Below are 20,238 nucleotides of genomic sequence, written 5' to 3'. Positions count from 1 at the left end.
TCTGTGGAATTTTAACCTCATTTTTCGTTTCCCACTACCAGAGGCAATTTATTTAAATTCTTACAGTTATTTCTTTCCTTCAGTGTTTACTTTCATAGCTTTAAATAATAAACATTTAAATGTTTTGAAGTGCTGATACTTCAATTTTTAATTTTTCACTCTTAGATATTTTTTAAATTTAATTTGAACCGTTGAAGATTAGCAACTAGCTCTTTCACCTTTCCCTCTCAGACATTTTCTGTTTCCACCCTCCATATAATCATGTCATGATTCTGCTTAGATTATCATATTTGAATCACCACAATTTTGTAAACACTGTACATGACTAAAATGATTACTTTTCTTAGAGACTCTAATTTTTATTGGTTCATTTTCTGTGTGTTAATGCTAATTCATTCTCAGACTCTGCCTCAGTTATTAAACTCTCATTTTTAATATGTTAATAACAGAATAAGTGTTTGATCAGTTTTGTTCTCTTGGAGCAATCCAGGAGCTTTCTTTTTTAAAAAAATTTGAGGTAAAATTCACTTAACATTAAATTAGCCATGTGAAAGTGCATAATTTAGTGGCATTTACTACATTAACCAGCTCTGATTCCAAAATCTTTTCATTACCCCAAAAGAAAACCCTATACCAAAGAAGCAGTCACACTCCATTCTTGCCTCTCCTCAGCTAGTGAAGCCACCAGTTTACTTTCTGTCTCTATGGAGTTACTTACTCTGGGTATTTCATATAAATGGAATTATACAGTGTGAATTCTTGTGTCTGGCTTTATCTTAGCATAGTGTTTTCAAGGATTACCTGTGTGTAGCATATATTAGTACTTCATACTTCATTCTTTCTGTGGCTGAATAATATTCCATTGTGTGGGTATATCATATCTTGTCTATCCGTTAGTTGATGGGCACTTGGGTTCTCGCCTTTCGGCTGTTATGAATAGTGCCGCTGTGAACATTGGTGTACATGTATTTGTTTGAATACCTGTTTTCGAATCTTTTGAGTGTATCTCTAAGGTGTGGGATTATTGGATCACTTGATAATTTTAACTTTTTGAGGAACTACCAGACAGTTTTCCACAGCCCCTGCACCACTTTTCTGGAACTTTCTGATACCTGACTTTGTACTTATTACATAGCTATCAGCTTGTGATCGCCCTTCACCTTCATACTGGGAAGTCCATTTGCCTTTCTGTTATGTTGAACCTTCCATTTGCTGGATTTCATCTCTTCATTTGCTATGATTTTTTTCCCTTCTTTTTGGTACTTACTGCAAGGGCTTCCTAAGGAAAGTAAAAGAATTCTTTTGTGAGACTTTTTACATCTGAAAACCTCTGCTGTATCATTACATTTAGTTTGGCCGGGTATAGAATTTTAGTACGAATTTATTTTCCACCTAATTTGAAAGTAAATCCCTCTTTTTCCCCCCCTAACATCCAGTGTTGCCACTGAGCAGTTAATTACCATTCTTTTTTGGTTCTCTTTTGACATTTTTTTTTTACCCCACTCTAGAGGGTTTTAAGATTTTTTTGTTTTCAGTATTTTGAAATTTCATGATGCTGTACCTTGATGTGAGTTTATTTTTATTCATTGTGTTGGACATTCAGGGGCTCTTTTAATTTGAAAGCTTGTGTACTTTAATTCTTGAAAATATTCTTCTATTTTTTTTTCTTGCCTTGAACTAGTAAATATAATAACTGTATGATCCTTTAGTTCTCTTTTCTCTCCTGAATCTTCTATTAAGTTGTTTTTATTATATTTCTAATTTTCGGGAGTTCTTTTTGGTTTCCTAATATTCCTTTTAAAATACTATATTGTTCTTCTTTCATGAATGTACTATTTTCTCTCACTTCTCCAAAAATATTATAGACAGGTGTTTTGTTTTTAAATTTTCTTCTTGCAATCTGCCTTTTTCCTTCAAGTTACTTTATTTCTTTTTGTTTGGATCTCCGTTTTTCCTGTTAGTAGCTCTTCTTCCAAGTCTAATGATTCGGGGTCCTCTGCTCATATTAAAATTAGGATTGAGGCTTATTGGGAGCTTTGGGTTCATGTACCTTACTGTAAAGTTCTCTGGGTGGGTGGTCTTATTGGGGACCCTCTAGTTCAGGTCTTTTATTTTGGATAGGGGAATCAGAATAATCATTTGGCTTCCCATCTGAAGTATTAGACCTGGCTTTTGATATTTAGGTTGCTGAGTAAGACAAGAGGGTTACAGGTCTCAGTATTCAGTATGGAGGTGGTATGTGTGCTCAGTCATGTCCGACTTTTTGCAACCTTATGGACTGTAGCCTGCCAACTCCTCTGTTCATGAATTTTCCAGATAAGAGTACTGGAGTGGGTTGCCCTTTCCTCCTCCAGTGGAAGTGGACTCTCGTTTATTTTCTTCCTTTCATCTGTGCCTTGTCTCTCTTAGTCCGGACATCCTCTGTTAAAACTCACCTTGCTGTCTGCCAGGGTTGGGAACAGGCCAGAGGCCCAGCTCTGGTGGAGTATGGCAGGCAACTAACTGCTTTATAAACAAACTTCCATCTAAGCTTCCTGTTCTCATTGCCACCTTCACCATCACTCTAGGGGTACTGGTACTGCCAATTCATGAGGCTTTAGCAGATTCTGTTACGTACATTGGATTGCTTTTTTTGCTTTTCTAGTTTTCTTGGGCCTTCTAAGCCAGTTATCATTTGCCTCTTTGCACTCTAACCTTAAAAATGTAGTTGCTGTCTTCTTTTTTGGTTCTCTTTGTCTTTGAGTGTCTGTTTTTCATTCTTTACTGGGATTTTTGGTGAGGAATAGAATTTTGAAAGACAGAGCTAAATGTATGAGTTCAGTCTCATTCAAAGCCACGGTATTTCTGAAGCTCTGCTATTTTATCTCATAGTTAGATGAGATGCATTTCTAAGAACACAAGATCTTTAGCTTTAGTATAACTTCCTTTATTTACTCTTTTCCCCAGTTCCTTTTCCTGCCCTTTCAATCTGGAAGCAGATTTATTTTCTTTTATTATTAGAATATTTTTATCTCTTTACAATATCTTTATTTTATCTTTTATAAGTCCAGAATATTTTTTTTTTAGGGTGATCACATTGTCTATTCTACCCAATGTTTTGATTATACTACATAAATGGAGAGCTTATATGCAGAACTTTCTTCCTTTAGTTGCTTCTTTTTGAAGGCCTTAATTTAAATTTTTTAACTTTTTATTTTGAAAGATGTCTATATTAAAAAAAACAACAACCCATGTACCCATCAACCAGCTTCAACAATTATATATTGACCAGTTATTTATTTATTTTTTTTACCTATACTTACCACTCTGTTCCATACTCGAGAATTTGGAAGGCAATTCCATTTAATCTATAGTTGCATATGTGATACTTCAAATACATATATCTTTAAAAGATACAAAAGAGTCCTTTAACTGTTGACCTGATAGAAAATAGAAAATCTATTCTTCTGACATTAGTCTTGCAGTGAGGATTCTGCTTTGTCTTTAACATAAAGGTGCACATTTTCTTCAGTACTAAGTGTTATTAATACGGCTTAATCATGCCCATGGTTGCCACTGGATATTTCTGAGAGGTTAAGATGCGTGCATGGAGAAGACAAAGATACAACAAAGGCATAAATCGGGAGGAAAATAAGCAGAAGTGCGGAAGAGAAAGCCTATATAAGATGGAGTAGATGTGTGTCTGCTTCTGATGCTGCTCAGGAATATCCTTTCCTTGGGGAATGCTCTCAACCATATTTTAAGGCTGAAATAGAGATTTTAAATGCCTGCTTCATTTGAGGGATGATGTGGTTGGAACTGAGGTGATAAAAATATGAAGTGGGTTAGGGAGAAGGACTAAAGTAGAAGAGGAAAAAATTTACAAATTGGAGATTGAACAGCATGCTCCTAAATAATGGTTCATAGACAGAATCAAAGAAAAGTAAAAAAATATCTTGAGACAAATGAAAATGGAAGCACAGCGTACCAGAGCATTCATTCTTTGGTGCTTAGCAAAAGCAGTTCTAAGAGGGAAGGTTATGGTGATAAACACCTGCATTACAAAAAAATAAAAACCTCAGTCTACCTTTGTACTTCAAGGAACTGGAAAGAGAATAAGCTCAAAGTCAGAAGGAGTTAACAAAGATCAAAGCAGAAATAAATGAAATAGAGACTAGAAAGAAAATAGGAAGATCAATGAAACCAAAAATGGCTTTTTTAAACAAGTAAAATTGACAAACATTTAGCTACACTAAGGAAAAAAGAAGACTCAAAATCAGAAAGAGGAGACTGATTACAACTGATAAAGATCATAAGAAGCTACTATAAACAGTTATACACCAACAAATGAGATAACCTAGGAGAAATGGATAAATTCCTAGAAACATACAACCTACTTCCATTTCATGAAGAAATGGAAAATCTAAACAGACCAGTTACTAGCAAGGAGATTGAATTAGTAAATAAAAACCTCTCAATAGAGAAAAGTCCAGGACCAGACGGCTTCACTGTTGTTGTCCAGTTGCTCAATTGTGTTTGACTCTTGGTGACCCCGTGGACGGCCACACACCAGGCTTCTCTGTCCTCCACCATCTCCCAGAGTTTGCCCAAATTCATGTCCATTGAGCTGATGATGCCATCCAACCATCTCATCCTCTGTTGCCACCTTCTCCTCCTGTCCTCAATCTTTCCCAGAATCATAGTATTTTCCAGTGAATTGGCCCTTCACATCAGGTGGCCAAAATATTGGAGCTTCAGCTTTAGCATCAGTCCTTCCAGTGAATGTTCAAGGTTGCTCTCCTTTAGGGTTGACTGATTTGATCTCCTTGCTGTCCAAAGGACCCTCAAGAGTCTCCTCTAGCACCACTAGAGGAAATCATTAATTCTTTGGTGCTTAACCTTCCTTATGGTCCACCTCTCACATTTGTACATGCCTACTGGAAAAACCATAGCTTTGACTATAGGGTCCTTTGTTGGCAAACTGTTGTCTCTGCTTTTTAATATACTGTCTAGGTTTGTCATAGTTTTTCTTCCAAGGAGCAATCGTCTTTTAATTCCGTGGCTGCAGTCACAATCTACAGTGATTTTGGCTTCACTGATGAATACTGCCAAACATTTTAAGAAGAATTAATACCAATCCTTCTCAAACTCTTCCAAAAAGCAGAGGAGAGTGCACTTCTTCCAAATTCATTGTACAAGATCAATATTACCCTAATAGCAAAGCCAGACAAGGGCACTATAGGAAAAGAAAAGAACAGGTCAGTATCCCTGATAAAGATTGATGGACATATTCTCAACAAAATATTAGCAAACTGAATTCAGTAGTAGACTAAAAGGGTCATAATCAAGTGGAACTTACTCCTGAGATGTCCTAACCAGAGCAATCAGACAAGGAAAAGAAATAAAAGGCATCCAAGTTAGAAAGGAGAAATTAAAGTTGTCCTTGCTTGCAGAGGACGTAATATATGTAGACTACCCTGAAGATTTTATGCGTACACAAAATACTGTTAGAACTAATAAATAATTTCAGGAAAATTGTCAGACATAAAATTAGTATACAAAACTGAGTAACATTTCTGTATACCAGCAGCAAACTATTGAAAAGGTAAATTAAGAAGATGGTTTCATAATAATATGAAAAAAGAAGGAAACCAGAATAAATTTAACTAAGTGAAAGATCTGGAAACTATAAGATGTTGATGAAAGAAATTGAATACATAAATGAAAAGATTTTGTGTTCATGGATTGAGAAATTAATATTGTTAAAATATCCATAGTACTCAAAAAAGGATTTATGGATTCAGTGCAATCCCTGTCAAAATTCCAGCAGCGTTTTTCTCAGAAATGGAAAAAAACAATCCTCAAATTTGTATGGAACCACACACACAGAAAAACAAAACCCAAATATCCAAATCTATCTTGAGAAAGAACAAAGCTGCAGGGATGACACATCCTGAATTCAAACTATGTTGTGAAGGGATAACATTCAAAACAGTATGATATTGTCATGAAACAGACACATGGATCAATGGAGCAGAATAAAGAGCCCAGAAATAAACCCATGTAAATATGGAGAAAGAGTAGTCTCTTTAATAAATGGTGTTGGGGAAACGGGATTCCTATCTTAAACCATACACAAAAGCCAACTCAAAATGGATTAAAAATTTGAATGTAAGACCTGAAACTTTAACCCCCTAGAAGAAAACATGGAGAGTAAGCTCCTTGACATCCATCTTGGCAATGATTTTTTTTAATTTGACACCACAAGCAAAGGCAACAAAAGGGAAAATAAACAAGTAGGACTGCATCAAACTGAAAAGTGGCACAGCAAAGAAAACCAACAGCAAAATGAAAAGTTAAGCTATGGAATGGGAGAAAATATTTTCAAACTATATATCTGATAAAGGATTCATATCCAAAAAATGCAAGGAACTCATTCAGCTCAGTAGCAGAACAAAGCGAACACCCTCAAATGCAATTGCAAAATGGACAAGGGGCCAGAATAAACATTTTTCCAGAGAGGACGTACAGATCACCAACCGATACATGAAAACTTGCTCAGCATTGCTAATCAGGGAAGTGTGAATCAAAACCACAATGAAATACCACCTCACACTTACTGCGTTGTCTGTTGTTAAAAAGACCAGAGATGACAAATATCGTCAAGGATGTGGAGGAAAGGGAACCTGTGTACACTGTTGATGGGAAAGTAAACTGGTAAAGCCACCATGGAAAACAATACGGGAGTTTCTCAAGGAGTTAAAGGAGCTTCTGTGATCCAGCAATCCTACTTCTGAGTATGTATCCAAAGGAAACAAAATCCTCATCTCAAATAGACTGTATTCTTGTTTATCATAGTAGCCAAGGTATAGAAACAAGTGTCCATTGACAAAGGAGTGGTTAAAGAAAATGTGGCATGTGTATGTGTACACACACACACACACACCATTCCACATTTATGCAATGGAATACTATTCAACAACAACAGAAAAGGAAATCCTGTCATTTGCAACTGCATGGATGAACTTGGAGGGCATTCTACTAAGTGACATAAGCTAGACACAGAAAAAAACTACTTCCTGGTATCACTTAAAAAATAAAACATTGTACGTGTAGAAACAGTAAAATAATGATTATGATTGGAGGGGGTAGGAGAAATAAGAAGAGGCTGGAAAAAGGGCATAAATTTTATTATAAGATGAATAAAACCTGAAGATCTAATGTATAACATGGTGATGATAATACTGTATTGTATAATTGAAATTTGCTAAGAGTAGCACTTAAGTGTTCTTGTCAAAAAAAAAAGTAAGTATGTGAAGTGATGGATGTGTTAATTAACTCAATGGTGGGAATCCTTGCACAATGTATACATGTATCAAATCATAACATTGTACACATTTTAAATATACTACAATTTTATTTGTCAATTATACTTTAATAAGTTGGAATTTTAAAAGTAGAAGGGGTGGAAAAGAAAACTATTTTGTCAAATCATGCGTGTGCTTAGTCGCTCAGTTGTGCCCGACTGTATACAGCCCCATGGACTATAACCTGCCAGGCTCCTCTGTCCATGGAATTTTCCAGGCAAGAATACTGTAGTGGGTTGCCATTTCCTGCCTCAGGGGATTGTCCTGACCCGGGGATCAAACCCGCATCTCTTGTCTCCAGGATTGGCTGGTGGATTTTTTTTTTTACCACTAGTGCCACCTGGAAGTCCTTGTTAAATCATGCTTGTTGTTTATTTTGTACTCTATCTTTCATATATTTTTACCAGTTGATTTTTAGTTTCTCTACTTCTGTTGGTCTTTTCAAGAAAATCCAAATATGTGTGATGGTATTATTAAATTTTTTAAAAGTTAAGATTATTGATAGACTTGTCTCTAGCTTATCAACCTGCTAAGAAAATACTTAAAAATTTGTTTTATTGTTAAATATCATACAACTATGGACATATTTATATGTGTGTTTTATACAAATATAAAACAAATTTACAGTTTAATGAATTACGAGTGAAACCAATTTTAATGTCTTTCAACCACTGTTGAGATACAAAAAAAATATAATTAGTAAAATGGCGAAACTTCTATCAAAAGCTATTTTAAATGTCAGTAAAGGGTAAAGCAACATTGATTTGTAGGCTTTTATAAATGAATGATAATGCTAATTGCAATGTTTAATATATATTCTGTGAATAATATTTATATATTTAGATAGCAATATTGTTTCCAAGGCCTTCCCTGGTGGCTCAGACTGAAATCCATAGAGAAGATACCCTGGAAAAGGAACTGGCGACCCACTCTAGTATTCTTGCCTGGAGAATTCCATGGACAGAGGACCTGAATCGCTACAGTCCATGGGGTTGAAGAGTCGGACATAGCTGACTCACTTTCATTATTTCCAGAGTTGCAGATAGTGTAAAAATGGCATCTAATAGCACTATTATGACGTTGTGATAACAGATTTATTTGGATTGTGTCACATGTCCTAGGAAAGAAATGCTCTAATTTTGACTTTTAAGTAGTCCTTAGGATATTGTGAAAGTGAAGTCACTCAGTCGTATCCGACTCTTTGCGACCCCGTGGACTGTAGCCCACCAGGCTCCTCTGTCCATTGCATTCTCCAGGCAAGAATACTGGAGTGGGTTGCCATTTCCTTCTCCAGGGGATCTTCCCCTTAGGGTATTACTTGCACTTTAAAAATTTATTTAATTAATTATTTTGGCTGTGCAGGGGCTTTCTCTAGTTGCAACGAGCAGGGGCTTCTCTTGTTGGAGAGCATGGTATCTGGGGTGTGTGGGCTCAGTAGTTATGGCACACGGGCTTAGTTGCCCCATAGCATATGGGATCTTCCCAGATCAGGTATCAAACCTGCATACCCTGATTTTGGCAGGTGGATTGTTAACCACTGGACCACCAGGGAAGCCCACTTTTTTTTTTTTTTTTAATTGATGTCACCTACTACAAAGTTTGGCTGCCCAATAGTTGAAAAGTTCCTAGATCTTCTGGATTGTTCTACAGTTTGTGGAAGCCACATAGAGTGATAGATGAACAGTGTTTTGCAGTTTGTTATTCATAACTTTCATATTAGAATTTGAGCTGTGGTTGGTTGAATCTAAGGACATGAAACCCTCGGATACAGAGAGCTACTTGTAATCTAGAAAGAGCTCTGGGATGACAATAACTTCTTCAAGCAGGAGAGTTACTACATATTTTAAAAGCAGAACTTAAAGCACTAAAAAGATACTCTGTTTTCAATAATGAAAACTTTTCAAGTAAACAAAGGTGTTTTTTTTTTTTCCCCTCCCTTTTTATTGACATTCTGTGAGTCACTTTTCTTCCTGAGGAATAACCTGTAATAAGTATATTTTCAGGAAAATGTGCTTTTTGAAAAGAAATGAAGAGTTTTGCTGTACACTCAGAGATGTGTATTATTCATTTTTAAAGTAAATGCATGTACAGGAAGGATGTCCATGCTTTTCTAAAACACATATTTGGGGTATGCTTCAGTCAGCCTCAGGCCCTGTTTCTGACTTCTCCCCCCAGGAACTACAGTTGGAACATGCAAGGCAAGCCTTTGCTCTCAAAGACAAAAGCAAAAGTGGCCTGATCTCTGGTCTGGATTTCAGTGACATCATGGTTACCATCCGCTCTCACATGCTTACTCCCTTCGTGGAGGAGAACTTAGTCTCAGTAAGTGAAAAGCAATGACTTCAACTCTCTGTTTCCTTAAACCTTTGAAACCCTTGTCCTGGCTTGCGTCCCTCGGCGTGTCTGCCTCTCATCTGTTGTAACTTTACTCTTGGTTGGTAGGAGGTAATCAGATGTGTGTAACGGAGGTATGTGTGTGTGGGGGGGGTGGTGATAGTGAATAGTTTCCCCCCAGATCAGCACCACAATCTTGCTCTCATATATTTCCAAATTGTTTATTTCCATTTACAGAGTCCACCTAAAGAAAACAGGGGAGTATGTAGACAAGGGTGTGCAATTACTTTTTCCCGAGGGCAGTACTTCTCACAGACACTACTGCCTTCACCTTTGGCCTCTTTCCATCCCACCAGGCTCCCAAAGCCTTGCTATAAGGATGGCTCCTTCCTTTGTTGCCTGCAGGGTGCTGTTTGCTAGAGGGATCATCACTGACCTCTACACTGTTTTAATAACCATGGCTGTGGCAGAAGGTATGGAGGAAATATGTGGGCGTCAGCCTCTGTGGCTCACTCCTCTCTCTGCCCCTTCACCTGTGCATTCAGTCTGCATGGACCAGACAGTTTTTTGTTCTCTAAACTGCTAAACTCTGTAAAGTAAGCATCTGGGCCAATAGCAAACTGATGTCATCCACTTCCTCACAAAGAATGGTGAAACTGTCCTCACTTACCAGTTTTCTTGTTCCTGTATTGTACTTATGTGTAAGTTTTTGATTGCTGCTTGTTTTAAATGGAGGGAAGCCAATGAGCGCTTTTGTTGTCTCAGCTGAAGATCATTATCCCTGATTTAGACCAGGGTATAAGGATCAACTTCTGTTCTTTTTCTTCAGTGAATTTGAACATGGAGCATGTCACTTTCTCCTACACATTTCACCTCCTTGACACCCATCTCCCACTCCCCTACCCTCACCTCATACCCTAGCCAAAAACATGAAAGAAGGAAGAAAAGAAAGTAAGGGAGAGAGAGAGGAGAGAAGAAAAGAAAATCCTAGAGAGAAGGACTCAGTACCTTGGGGTGAGGGGACCCCTTTAATCTTTTCCAGTTGAGTTAGATAGACCTGTTATAGCCTCAGTTTACCAAATGCCATCTCAGTTTCTGGAGGAACATGTTAAATAATTTGAATCTGGCTTTTTGGGTCACTGGTATCCAAATTCAGGCTAATACAAGTATCACATATATTTGGGTTAAGGCTTGTGTGTGAGGGATGGGAGGTGGGAACATATGCCCATCATTACCTATACTGTCCTTAATATAGATCTTTATGATTAAGGTTGTCACACTGTTATTTCCATAAGTATTTGAGTTTTTAATAGAGAATGTTTTTGATCATCTGGATTCCTCTCACTCGGCTTAGAAATTAAACGTTTGCAAGCTATGAAAAATATTCTCTTTTGAGTTTATGTCCAACTGTTGGATAGAGGGAGAAGTTACTTCCTACCCTGCAGAGTAGGGTAGGCTGTATTGTCCCCATTCCTCCCCAGGCATGAGAGAGCCTCTTTAACACTATTCCACTAAAGACGCATTTACAGCAAGTAAATCCTCCCTAGATTTTCTCTACATCTTTTTGGAGTTTTTTGGTAGTTTTACGTTTTGTCATAGAGATCCAGAGCTCAGTACAGACCATTCTATATGTTAATTATAACAAGGAGCTAAAAAAGAAAAGATTAGTAAAGTTGATAAAGTGAAATAGTCTTAAAATTTAAAGTTACCACTGGTTTTTATTATATGGGTATGAAAAAAAAAAGCAAGTTTAAAAAATGTTTCTTATATTGTATGTTGAGGTTTGGATTATCCAGAAATAGCAGGAGTTTCATAGTTGAAGGTCTTGAAAATCCTGTTTAAATAATCATTGGTTTTGATCTGTGATAATTATATTTGTTGTTTTTGACCTTATAGGTAGATGAACCATGAAGTCCAACTTCCAGATGTTGCTTTTCTTCCTTAACACCTAAATTATATAGACTTTCCTGAGGGCTTGAAATGCACTGAGAGTGTTTCAGCATGATACCTTCTTGTGTTTATGGACTGGTTGTTTATCATTTTAGTAACGAAGACACCTTTGCTTCTTCTCTGAGAAAGTTCGGTGTCCATAAATGTGTTTTTGTTGTTGTTTGTTTAACTTTCTGTGTTGTCATTTCCTAGGCAGCCGGAGGAAGTATCTCACACCAGGTTAGCTTCTCATACTTCAATGCATTTAACTCCTTACTGAATAACATGGAGCTTGTTCGTAAGATATATAGCACTCTAGCTGGCACAAGGAAAGATGTTGAAGTCACAAAGGGTAAGATTTTTAAAATACATATTGATTCGAATCTCAGCATTTTCACTTTTCTTTACCTAGGGCGAGAGGTTGATCTGGGTTTCCTACTGGGAAGCCACATCTAGAAAGTATGTTACCATGTGTGTATATTTCACTTGGACCATCATGGTCTCCAAAAATCCAGTTGGATTTAATGGGATGCTGAGGTCAGGAGTGGAAAAGTGGCTTTGACAGTTTTAAAAAGAACCTTGGCCCAGTCTGTCAAACAGATCAGTGGCAACGGCTTCTTTGTATGAGGAAGGAGTGGCCACAGAAAGATGGGCAGGACTACTCCTTTTGCTGAATTGTAGTGGGATGTTTTAAGTGACTGGAGAAGAGCCAGTTCTTTTATCTTGTAGCTCTGGAGACCAAAGCAAATAAACAAGATGAGGTTAGAGGAATCTAAAGAGATTGTTTTACCTCTGAAATTACTTTACCTGCTTTACTGTTTCATCATCTTAACATTTTATCTTTTGCCAGTTTTCATATTTTTGTAGTTATTTCTATGTGGCTGAACTTAGATATTGAAATTCAGTTCTAGATTTTAAAAATAATACCAAAATGCTTTTAGCTTTCAGATAATAGTTAAGCTAGAAGTTTTTTATATGTTAAGAGTCTTTGAAGATTTTAAAGTATTTTCTTTTTCTTTCAGAGGAATTTGCCCAGAGTGCCATACGCTATGGACAAGTCACCCCACTAGAAATTGACATCCTATACCAGCTTTCAGACTTATATAATGCTACAGGGTAACTATTCCAGTAATTCCTCATGAAAATTTTTAGGACTGTTACTTTAATGTGAAGCAGTGGTGTTCTCAGTATATAAATTTCAAGAAAAAGACACAGGCAGATATGAGGAACAGGGGAGGAGGATGAGACAGGTGAAGACAGACTGAAGTTAGGGGGAAATGGAGGAAGGGAAAGGGAAAGCAGGAAGGGGAGGGGAAGAGAAAGGAAGGGAAGAAATGGAGAGAGAGGTAAAGAAGGGAGTAAGGGTTGTTGAAGAGTGTGAGAGAGGGAAATGGGGAAGGAAGAATTATATAGGAGGGGGAGAGTGAAATGAGAAGTAAGTGAGTGACAGAAAAATTGATTTAATCTGGACTCTGTAGAGGTGGTTAGAAATTTTTAGAGATTTGTGGCTATTTGCCTAAATTTATAAAATAAATTGAAGTACATGTTCAGGAATCTTACAACCTTTTTTGATTCATTGTGAGTGGGCATTTTCCTAAACAGTATATACCATTTTGTGTTGGAGGGTATCATTTTCTTGAAATATGCCTGTGACATTATTATCATGGTTCTCATCATAATTAAGCTTAGATGTTTTATGTCTCTTTTATAATTGAAAAAACCCAAAGCACATAGAGAGTATTTCATTTGTGAAGTCTTACACAAATCCAGATGAAAAAGCTTTGTCTGTGGGCATCTAGTAAGACCTTGGAATAGGGGACTCATGGTCTACTAAGTGATCAGATTTTCTTAGTCAGCTTTAGCAGTTATGTAAGTGTAGGCATATCTGAAAAATAGGTTTTAACCCTAGAACTGAAGACTAGTAGAAGTTGAGTGTACATAGATAATTTATTGCCTTCATGTTACATAATAAATTGTCAAGCTGGAGTTGATACTGAATAAACCAGCCAGTCTTTGATGACTGACATGAAATATCAGGCCATACCTCATCCATCTAGAATTTACATTTGTAGTAAAGGTATTGAACATCCTTCATGATAATAAAAGCTTGCAAAGAGTGCTTCTCAAAACTGGATCTGAAGTGACCTACTGCCTGGTTCATGCAATACACTTATTTTAAAACAGTAGTTCATTCAGTCAGTTCAAAACTCAAAAGAGTTTAAGAGCCCACTGTAAAAACATCTCCCATCCACCCCTTCTCCCTTCTACCCTTAAAAGCAACCAGTATCTATCACTTTTGTGTTTATCCTTCTCAAGATACTTTGCACTTAAGTATTAAAGATGTATGCTAAAGAAATATATTCAATGTGTATGAACTGAACAGTCAGTGTTTATACTTTGCTTCTGAGAAGAATTATTTCTTTAGTTTTTTTAATCTATCTTGAGAGTCATTAAATTTGTGTACTCTCTATTATTTCTTTAGAGTCTTTTGCTTTTTGTGTGGCAAGCAAAGTCTGGGTTTTTTTTTTCAATCTTACTAAAATGATGTGTGAATAGGGAAATACTACTTTTAAACCATAGTTCTTTTTCACCCTTTTCTTTCTGAAGAAAGGTGATCTTAGTATGAGGTGTCTGTCGGTGTCTAACAGTTCTTTCTTTCCCATATTTTTGCCTGAAGGCGCTTGACTTTGGCAGATATTGAGAGAATAGCCCCACTGGCTGAAGGAGCCTTACCTTACAACCTGGCAGAACTTCAGAGACAGGTAAGAGGCATCTCATAAACAGAATCATCTTCAAAAAGGCTAAAGTAGTATGGACATGACAGCCTGAACTTTCTGAATCTATGGAAATGAAGACATGATTTACAGAAAGACTTTACTTAACTCAAAGATGACCTTTATAGAACTGCTACCCTCACCCTTATTGAGTATTCTCATGGGGCAGCTAGATTTATGTTTGTGTTTTGTTTTTTTTTTTCTTTTAGCTTTTTAAGATGAGGAAGATAAAAGTGTAGACATATATGGGCTTGGCTTCCCTCCCCCAGAGTAGCAGTCTTTTCCTTTCATTTGTCTGGTGACATTTAAAGATTAGTGTGAAGTTCACTTTGTATTATCAAACTGGTATTTTTAGGGTTTTTAAAATACAAGACATTCCTCTACTGAAATGAATCTTTGACTGAGAATCTTTCACTGTAGTGTCTTATAGATTACAACAATAACACAGGAAAACTGTCAATAATGAACTAGAAAGAAAACCTTGATTATTATTACATTTTTGATAATACTAGTTTTTGTTTATGTTAAGAGTGATAAAAACAATAACTTCTGAGTCCTGTAAAGTTAATGCAGCCTTATTTCTGGTTTCAAAAATACTCTCTTAGTAGGAAAATTAACTCCATGATATATATTACCTTGAAGAGTAGAATTGAGCAGATTTTTAAAAAATCTTGTTTTAAACTGAAACCCTATTTCTGAGGCATTTGGAAGAAACCTCAGTTGCAGTGGTAGTCACATAGTTTTGGGGGTGGGGATGAAGGTTATAGGAGGGCTAGTCCTTGTCTAACAGACATGAGACCTGTGTCCCTCATGGTTCTTTAGAAGATTGATACACTGTGAGGCTAGGAGACGTGGGGAGGGTGAGGGGAGATGGGGGGAAGAAGACAGGAGTCGAGGGAGAAGAGAGAGAGAGAGAAAAGCTACATTGGCATACCATGGAAAAGGCCCATGTCTGTCTTGCTGCTACCACGTTGGTGAGTAGCCAGATGTGCTAGCAAAAGATCAAGGTATCTGAGTGTGGTTCACTGTGGGAAGTTTTAGTAGCAAAACTTTCTTCTGTTTGAGCTCCATGGAATGATGATTCTGCCTCTGAAACAAATTAGAATTTTCAGTTTTACTCTGTGTAATAATCAGGAACTTCATAGGTATTATAAGATCTTATTTAAAGGTTGCTAAGAAATTTACAAAATAGGATTTTAGTTAAAAGTTTTTATAATAGTGCTATAGTCAGGTAAGTAAATTGAAAATGGAAACTAATTGCTTTTATATCTACATTTTATGTTAATACTTTGCTTGGGGTGTAGTAAAGCTTCCTGTAAATTAAAATATATCAGTAACCCACTGAGATTTAGCCTCTCTAGTAGTAAAAAACTCTTATTTGCTGCCTTCAAAGTTTATTTTTGTTATAAGTTCTCAGATCCTTTAAAAAAAATAGGTGGATTTATTCCGATTCATTGATTTATAGTAAAATTTAATAAAATTATTTAAAATTTGGAGATGTGTTAAAATATTTAAAGAGCTCTTACTGAATATAGTTTTATCTTTTATAGTACACATTTTATAAACAAGCATTTTTTTCTTGAAGTTTGAAAAATTTCATTTCAAAAGGAGGTTTTTTTTTTTTTTTAGTGTTACATGTCTATGAATAAAGCTTTCCTTGGGGGTGTCCTTAATAATTCTTAACTGGGGAATATCTCATTTAGCTTATTAAAAACAGTGTAATGAATTGAAAAACCCAACTCATTTCCTCCTTTTTCAGCCTTTCTGGCGCTCTTCTTATTTTACTGTTTTTCTCGCCCCTAGCTATTTTGCTGGAGGCCATCAGTGAAGGTTGCTTTTGTAATCTTTGGTGCCCTAAGTTTGCATTGCTCATAGTTCTGATTCCTTAGGAAGGTGTTGTAATTCTGCTACTGTTGGAAATTTTCTTGAAGACAGATTAGAAGATGATTTGCCTGCCTTCAGTGGCAGCACTGATGCCCAAAGCTCTTGTCAGTTACTTAGAAAATGGGCAGTGATAGAGACCACCATTATCTCTCACTGTGTTTCTGACTGCCATCCAGGGTGGTGGTAGAGTGCCTTCTCTTCCTTTTCCCTAACTGGTAGAATGGCATGGGGACCTGCAGTCTCCAGAGAACAGGTAGACATCCTGGATATACTTATATTGGTCCCAAAGGAGGAAGCTCAGAGCCTGTATTGTTTATTTTTCCTTTCACATATCAGTTAGATTGGGTAATCTTATTACTGAGGGGTTGGGCTTCCCAGGTGGCACAGATGAAGAATCCACTTGCCAGTGCAGGAGATGTAAGAGATGTGGGTTTGGTCCTTGGGTCAGAAAAATCCCCTGGAGGAGGAAATGGTACCCCACTCCAGTATTATTGCCTGGAAAATTCCATGGACAAAGGAACTAGAAGGCTACAGTCCGTGGGCTTGCACAGAGTTGGACATGACTGAACAATTGAACACACACACATTGCTGAGAGTTTGGAATAAAGAAACAAAAATGAAGATTTAAAATCTTTTTTTTTTCCTGTAAATAATTGTAAAAACAACATGTGGAAAAAATAAAACTCAAGTCATAAATAATTTTTACAATTTCATGGAAACATATATGAATATTACTTAAGAGGGATTCAAATTAATATCCCTAGTTACAGCCATTGTAAAATCTGATCCTTACTGTCTTTGGGATCTGGTATAAGTTTCTATGGACCTCGGTTTCTCATTTAGTAAAATGAGTACCTGCAGATCTTTCTAAGAATCCTTCAAGTTCCTGCATCCTGTAAAAATTATGTGAAGCAATGGATTTTTTTCTTTTTCAAAAATTTTAATGTATCTCCCTTTTTCCTTGTAACATTAAAGGCTTTATAAGGAATATAGGCTAGGACCTAAGTAGAATAATATAAAAATATGCCGAAGTTCTTACAGCAAACAAAGTAATACATTTTCTGCAGTTTTCAGTCTAGAAAAAGTTTTCTTAGTTAAATTATTTTAAACTTATTAATATGAAGCATTCTAAGGTAGCCATATAGACTGCAATTTTAGTGACTTGTTTTTAAAACTTCTCTAGACCACAAAATCACAGTAGTGCTAACCATAATTATGTCCATGTTACTTCCAGAAGACACTTTTGATTCTCTTGTAATTTTTCCTTTGTTATCAAACTAGGAGTACATAATTGTTTACATTTCGTATGTAGAGTATTCCCCTATAGGAATTTCCTTGAAACTAGACAAAAAATAGGGAGAATGGCATATTGTGTTATCTCAACCTGTGAAAGTTAAGAAAACACTTGTGTATGATGGAGGGTCTCCAAGCTTAGAAATAAAAGTTATGAGAAAGGCAGAGTTTAAGAACTTGGGCACCGATTAGGTAACATCTTTCCTGTGTCAGTCTCATCATTTATTAAGTAGAGAGCGTAGTATCCATCTCACAGAATTGTTGTGAGAATTACATGAGATCATGCACTTATACCTACTAAGTATGCAATACATGTTAACTGCTATTATTGTGGTGGTGGTGGTTAAATATGAGAAGGCTATCTGAGCAAACTCCAAGTCAAACTCACATACAGATATGACACAACTGCTTCATTCACCCTCATCTACTTTCCTTAGAAGAATGGCAAGTGAGGAAGAATTATATCTTGTGTCTTCTCCTTTATGGCCTGAAATGTTTCACTTTTTAAATTTTGGGGCTGGCTGAAATTCTATATTTTTTAAAAAATTTTGATTGATGGATATCATATACAAAAAAATTCCCGCCCCACAGCATACCCCAAAATCTATTCCTCCTGGGGTGTTCTAAACTTGAAAGATAAAAGCTTAGAGAAGATAACATAGGAGATTATATTCATAATCAAAAGATAAATATAGAGATTTTTACAAACAGGGCATAAAATACTTGTCATAAAAAAAAAAGTCAAACTTCATTAAATTTAAGAATCTTTGTTCATTAAAACATATCACTGAAAGGCTGAGAAGACAGGCTACACAGAAGAGAAAGAGGATATCCAAATGGGGGAAGGAAGCAGGGAGTGAAGAAAGAAAGAGGGGAAAGAAAATTCCGAATCATTAGTAAACAGAAAAAAATACATATTAAAACTACAATTAGATGCCATTTTATACTATCCAGATTGGCCAGAATTACATCTGACAATGGCAAGTGTTGTTTAGGAGGAGGAGGAATGAGAACTGTCATATACTGCTGGCATCTCAACTTTGAAAATTATTTGGGTGTATCAACTACAGTTGAAGAGACCTGTGACCTGACAGTTCCTCTCCTGGGTGTAGTCCGTGACAGGAATAAGTATGTTGATTAAAAGGAACATGAAACAATGTATGTAGCAACATTATTTGCAATGTGTTATCAGTAGTAGAATGGGTAGATATGTTGTGGTATAGAGATGACCAATGAGAAAAATGGAAATTTTCGTTTGATTAAAATGAGTTAAAAAGAAAAAGGTGGGTTGCAGAGAGAAGAGAATGTGACATTTTTGGACCATGAAGCGCTTTGGAGATTAAAGACCGATTCTAGTCCAATATGAGAATAGGTAGACAACTTCTTTATTTTTTCTTTACTGTATATCACATAATTACTTTTTCAACTATATGGGGTAAATTTTATCTACGATGGACCTGCTTGGGAATATACATACTTTTTAAAAGTATTGTTCCTATGGGAAATTATATTTAAGCTGCAGTCCACTCGCACAAGAAACTTTTGGAATGTAAGATGGCTTGGGTTCTGTCAGAACATTATTAGAATGATTTTTCCCTCTATTTCATGTATATCGCTTCTTAGACATAAGAGTTTGTGTATTTTTCATTCTAATAGACCTTCTTTAAAACTTTGAATAGCTGCGGAGTAAATAGAAACATTATAATTCAGTTACTGATTCCTCTTTTTTTTTGAACTTTTAACACCTGTCATCTGTGATAATATTACCATAAATTGAAGTCTGTTCTCAGAAAAGAAGAGATTGACTTTCTATACTAGATTTGTCTATTTATTAACCATTTACCTCATTTAAAGTGTTATAATTAAAGACTTATTACAGTTTTTAACACAATTTAACCTCACTTCTTAGTCAGAAAGAAGTATATATTGTTTAGCATTAGGGAGAAATATATATGCAAATATGGGCTTCCCTGCTGGCTCAGTGGTGAAAAATCTGCCTACAGTGTAAGAGACGTGGGTTGGAGACAGCGGTTCAGTCCCTGAGTGGGACAGATCCCCGAGAGAAGGAATTGCCAACCCATTCTAGTATTCTTGCCTGGGAATTCCATGGACAGAGGAGTCTGGCAGGTTACAGTCCATGGAATTGCAAGAGTCAGACACGACTTAGTGATTATACCACCACACATATATATGTGTGTGTGTATATGTATGTATATATATAATTTTTTTTTCTTCCATCTCATAGACTATCACAGCTTTGGATTATAATCTTGTTTTGTGAGCTCAAATTCAGGTGTGTTAAATTTGTAGATGTGATTTGCAGACAAAAGAACTTTGTTTTATTTTCCCTAACCTTTTAGGGGGCTTCCCAGGTTGCCCTAGTGGTAAAGAACCCTCCTGCCAATGCAAGAGACATAAGAAATGTGGGTTTGATCCCTGGGTTGGAAAGATCCCCTGGAGGAGGGCATGGCAACCCATGCCAGTGTTCTTGCCTGGAGAAGCCCATGGACAAAGGAGCCTGACGGGCATCATATAGTCCATAGGGTCGCAAAGAGAAGGACTGAAGTGATTTAGCACAGCACATTTTGCCATTACAGTCATGCATTTTAGTTGGCATAAAGTCTAGTCTTCCCCTCCCGCCCCAACGCATGCTCAGTATAAAAAACTTTAGCCTTTCC

The 20,238-nt window shown here is 36.4% G+C and overlaps 1 protein-coding gene across 2 annotated transcripts in view; it reads left to right on the top strand.

Annotated features, from left to right (window-relative positions):
• Nucleotides 1–20,238, top strand: part of SLC25A12 (solute carrier family 25 member 12) — a 95,341-nt gene that overhangs the window by 42,141 nt on the left and 32,962 nt on the right. For both annotated transcript variants that reach the window (XM_065931759.1, XM_065931760.1), the window contains 4 exons: nt 9,522–9,668; nt 11,823–11,961; nt 12,632–12,725; nt 14,287–14,371. In XM_065931759.1, coding sequence (XP_065787831.1) covers nt 9,522–9,668; nt 11,823–11,961; nt 12,632–12,725; nt 14,287–14,371 — 465 coding nt within the window. The remainder of the gene's footprint in view (nt 1–9,521; nt 9,669–11,822; nt 11,962–12,631; nt 12,726–14,286; nt 14,372–20,238) is intronic.

This window comes from Muntiacus reevesi, chromosome 3, assembly GCF_963930625.1.
Source record: "Muntiacus reevesi chromosome 3, mMunRee1.1, whole genome shotgun sequence".
Taxonomy (NCBI): domain Eukaryota; kingdom Metazoa; phylum Chordata; class Mammalia; order Artiodactyla; family Cervidae; genus Muntiacus; species Muntiacus reevesi.
This window is presented reverse-complemented; position numbering and strand designations above follow the sequence as displayed.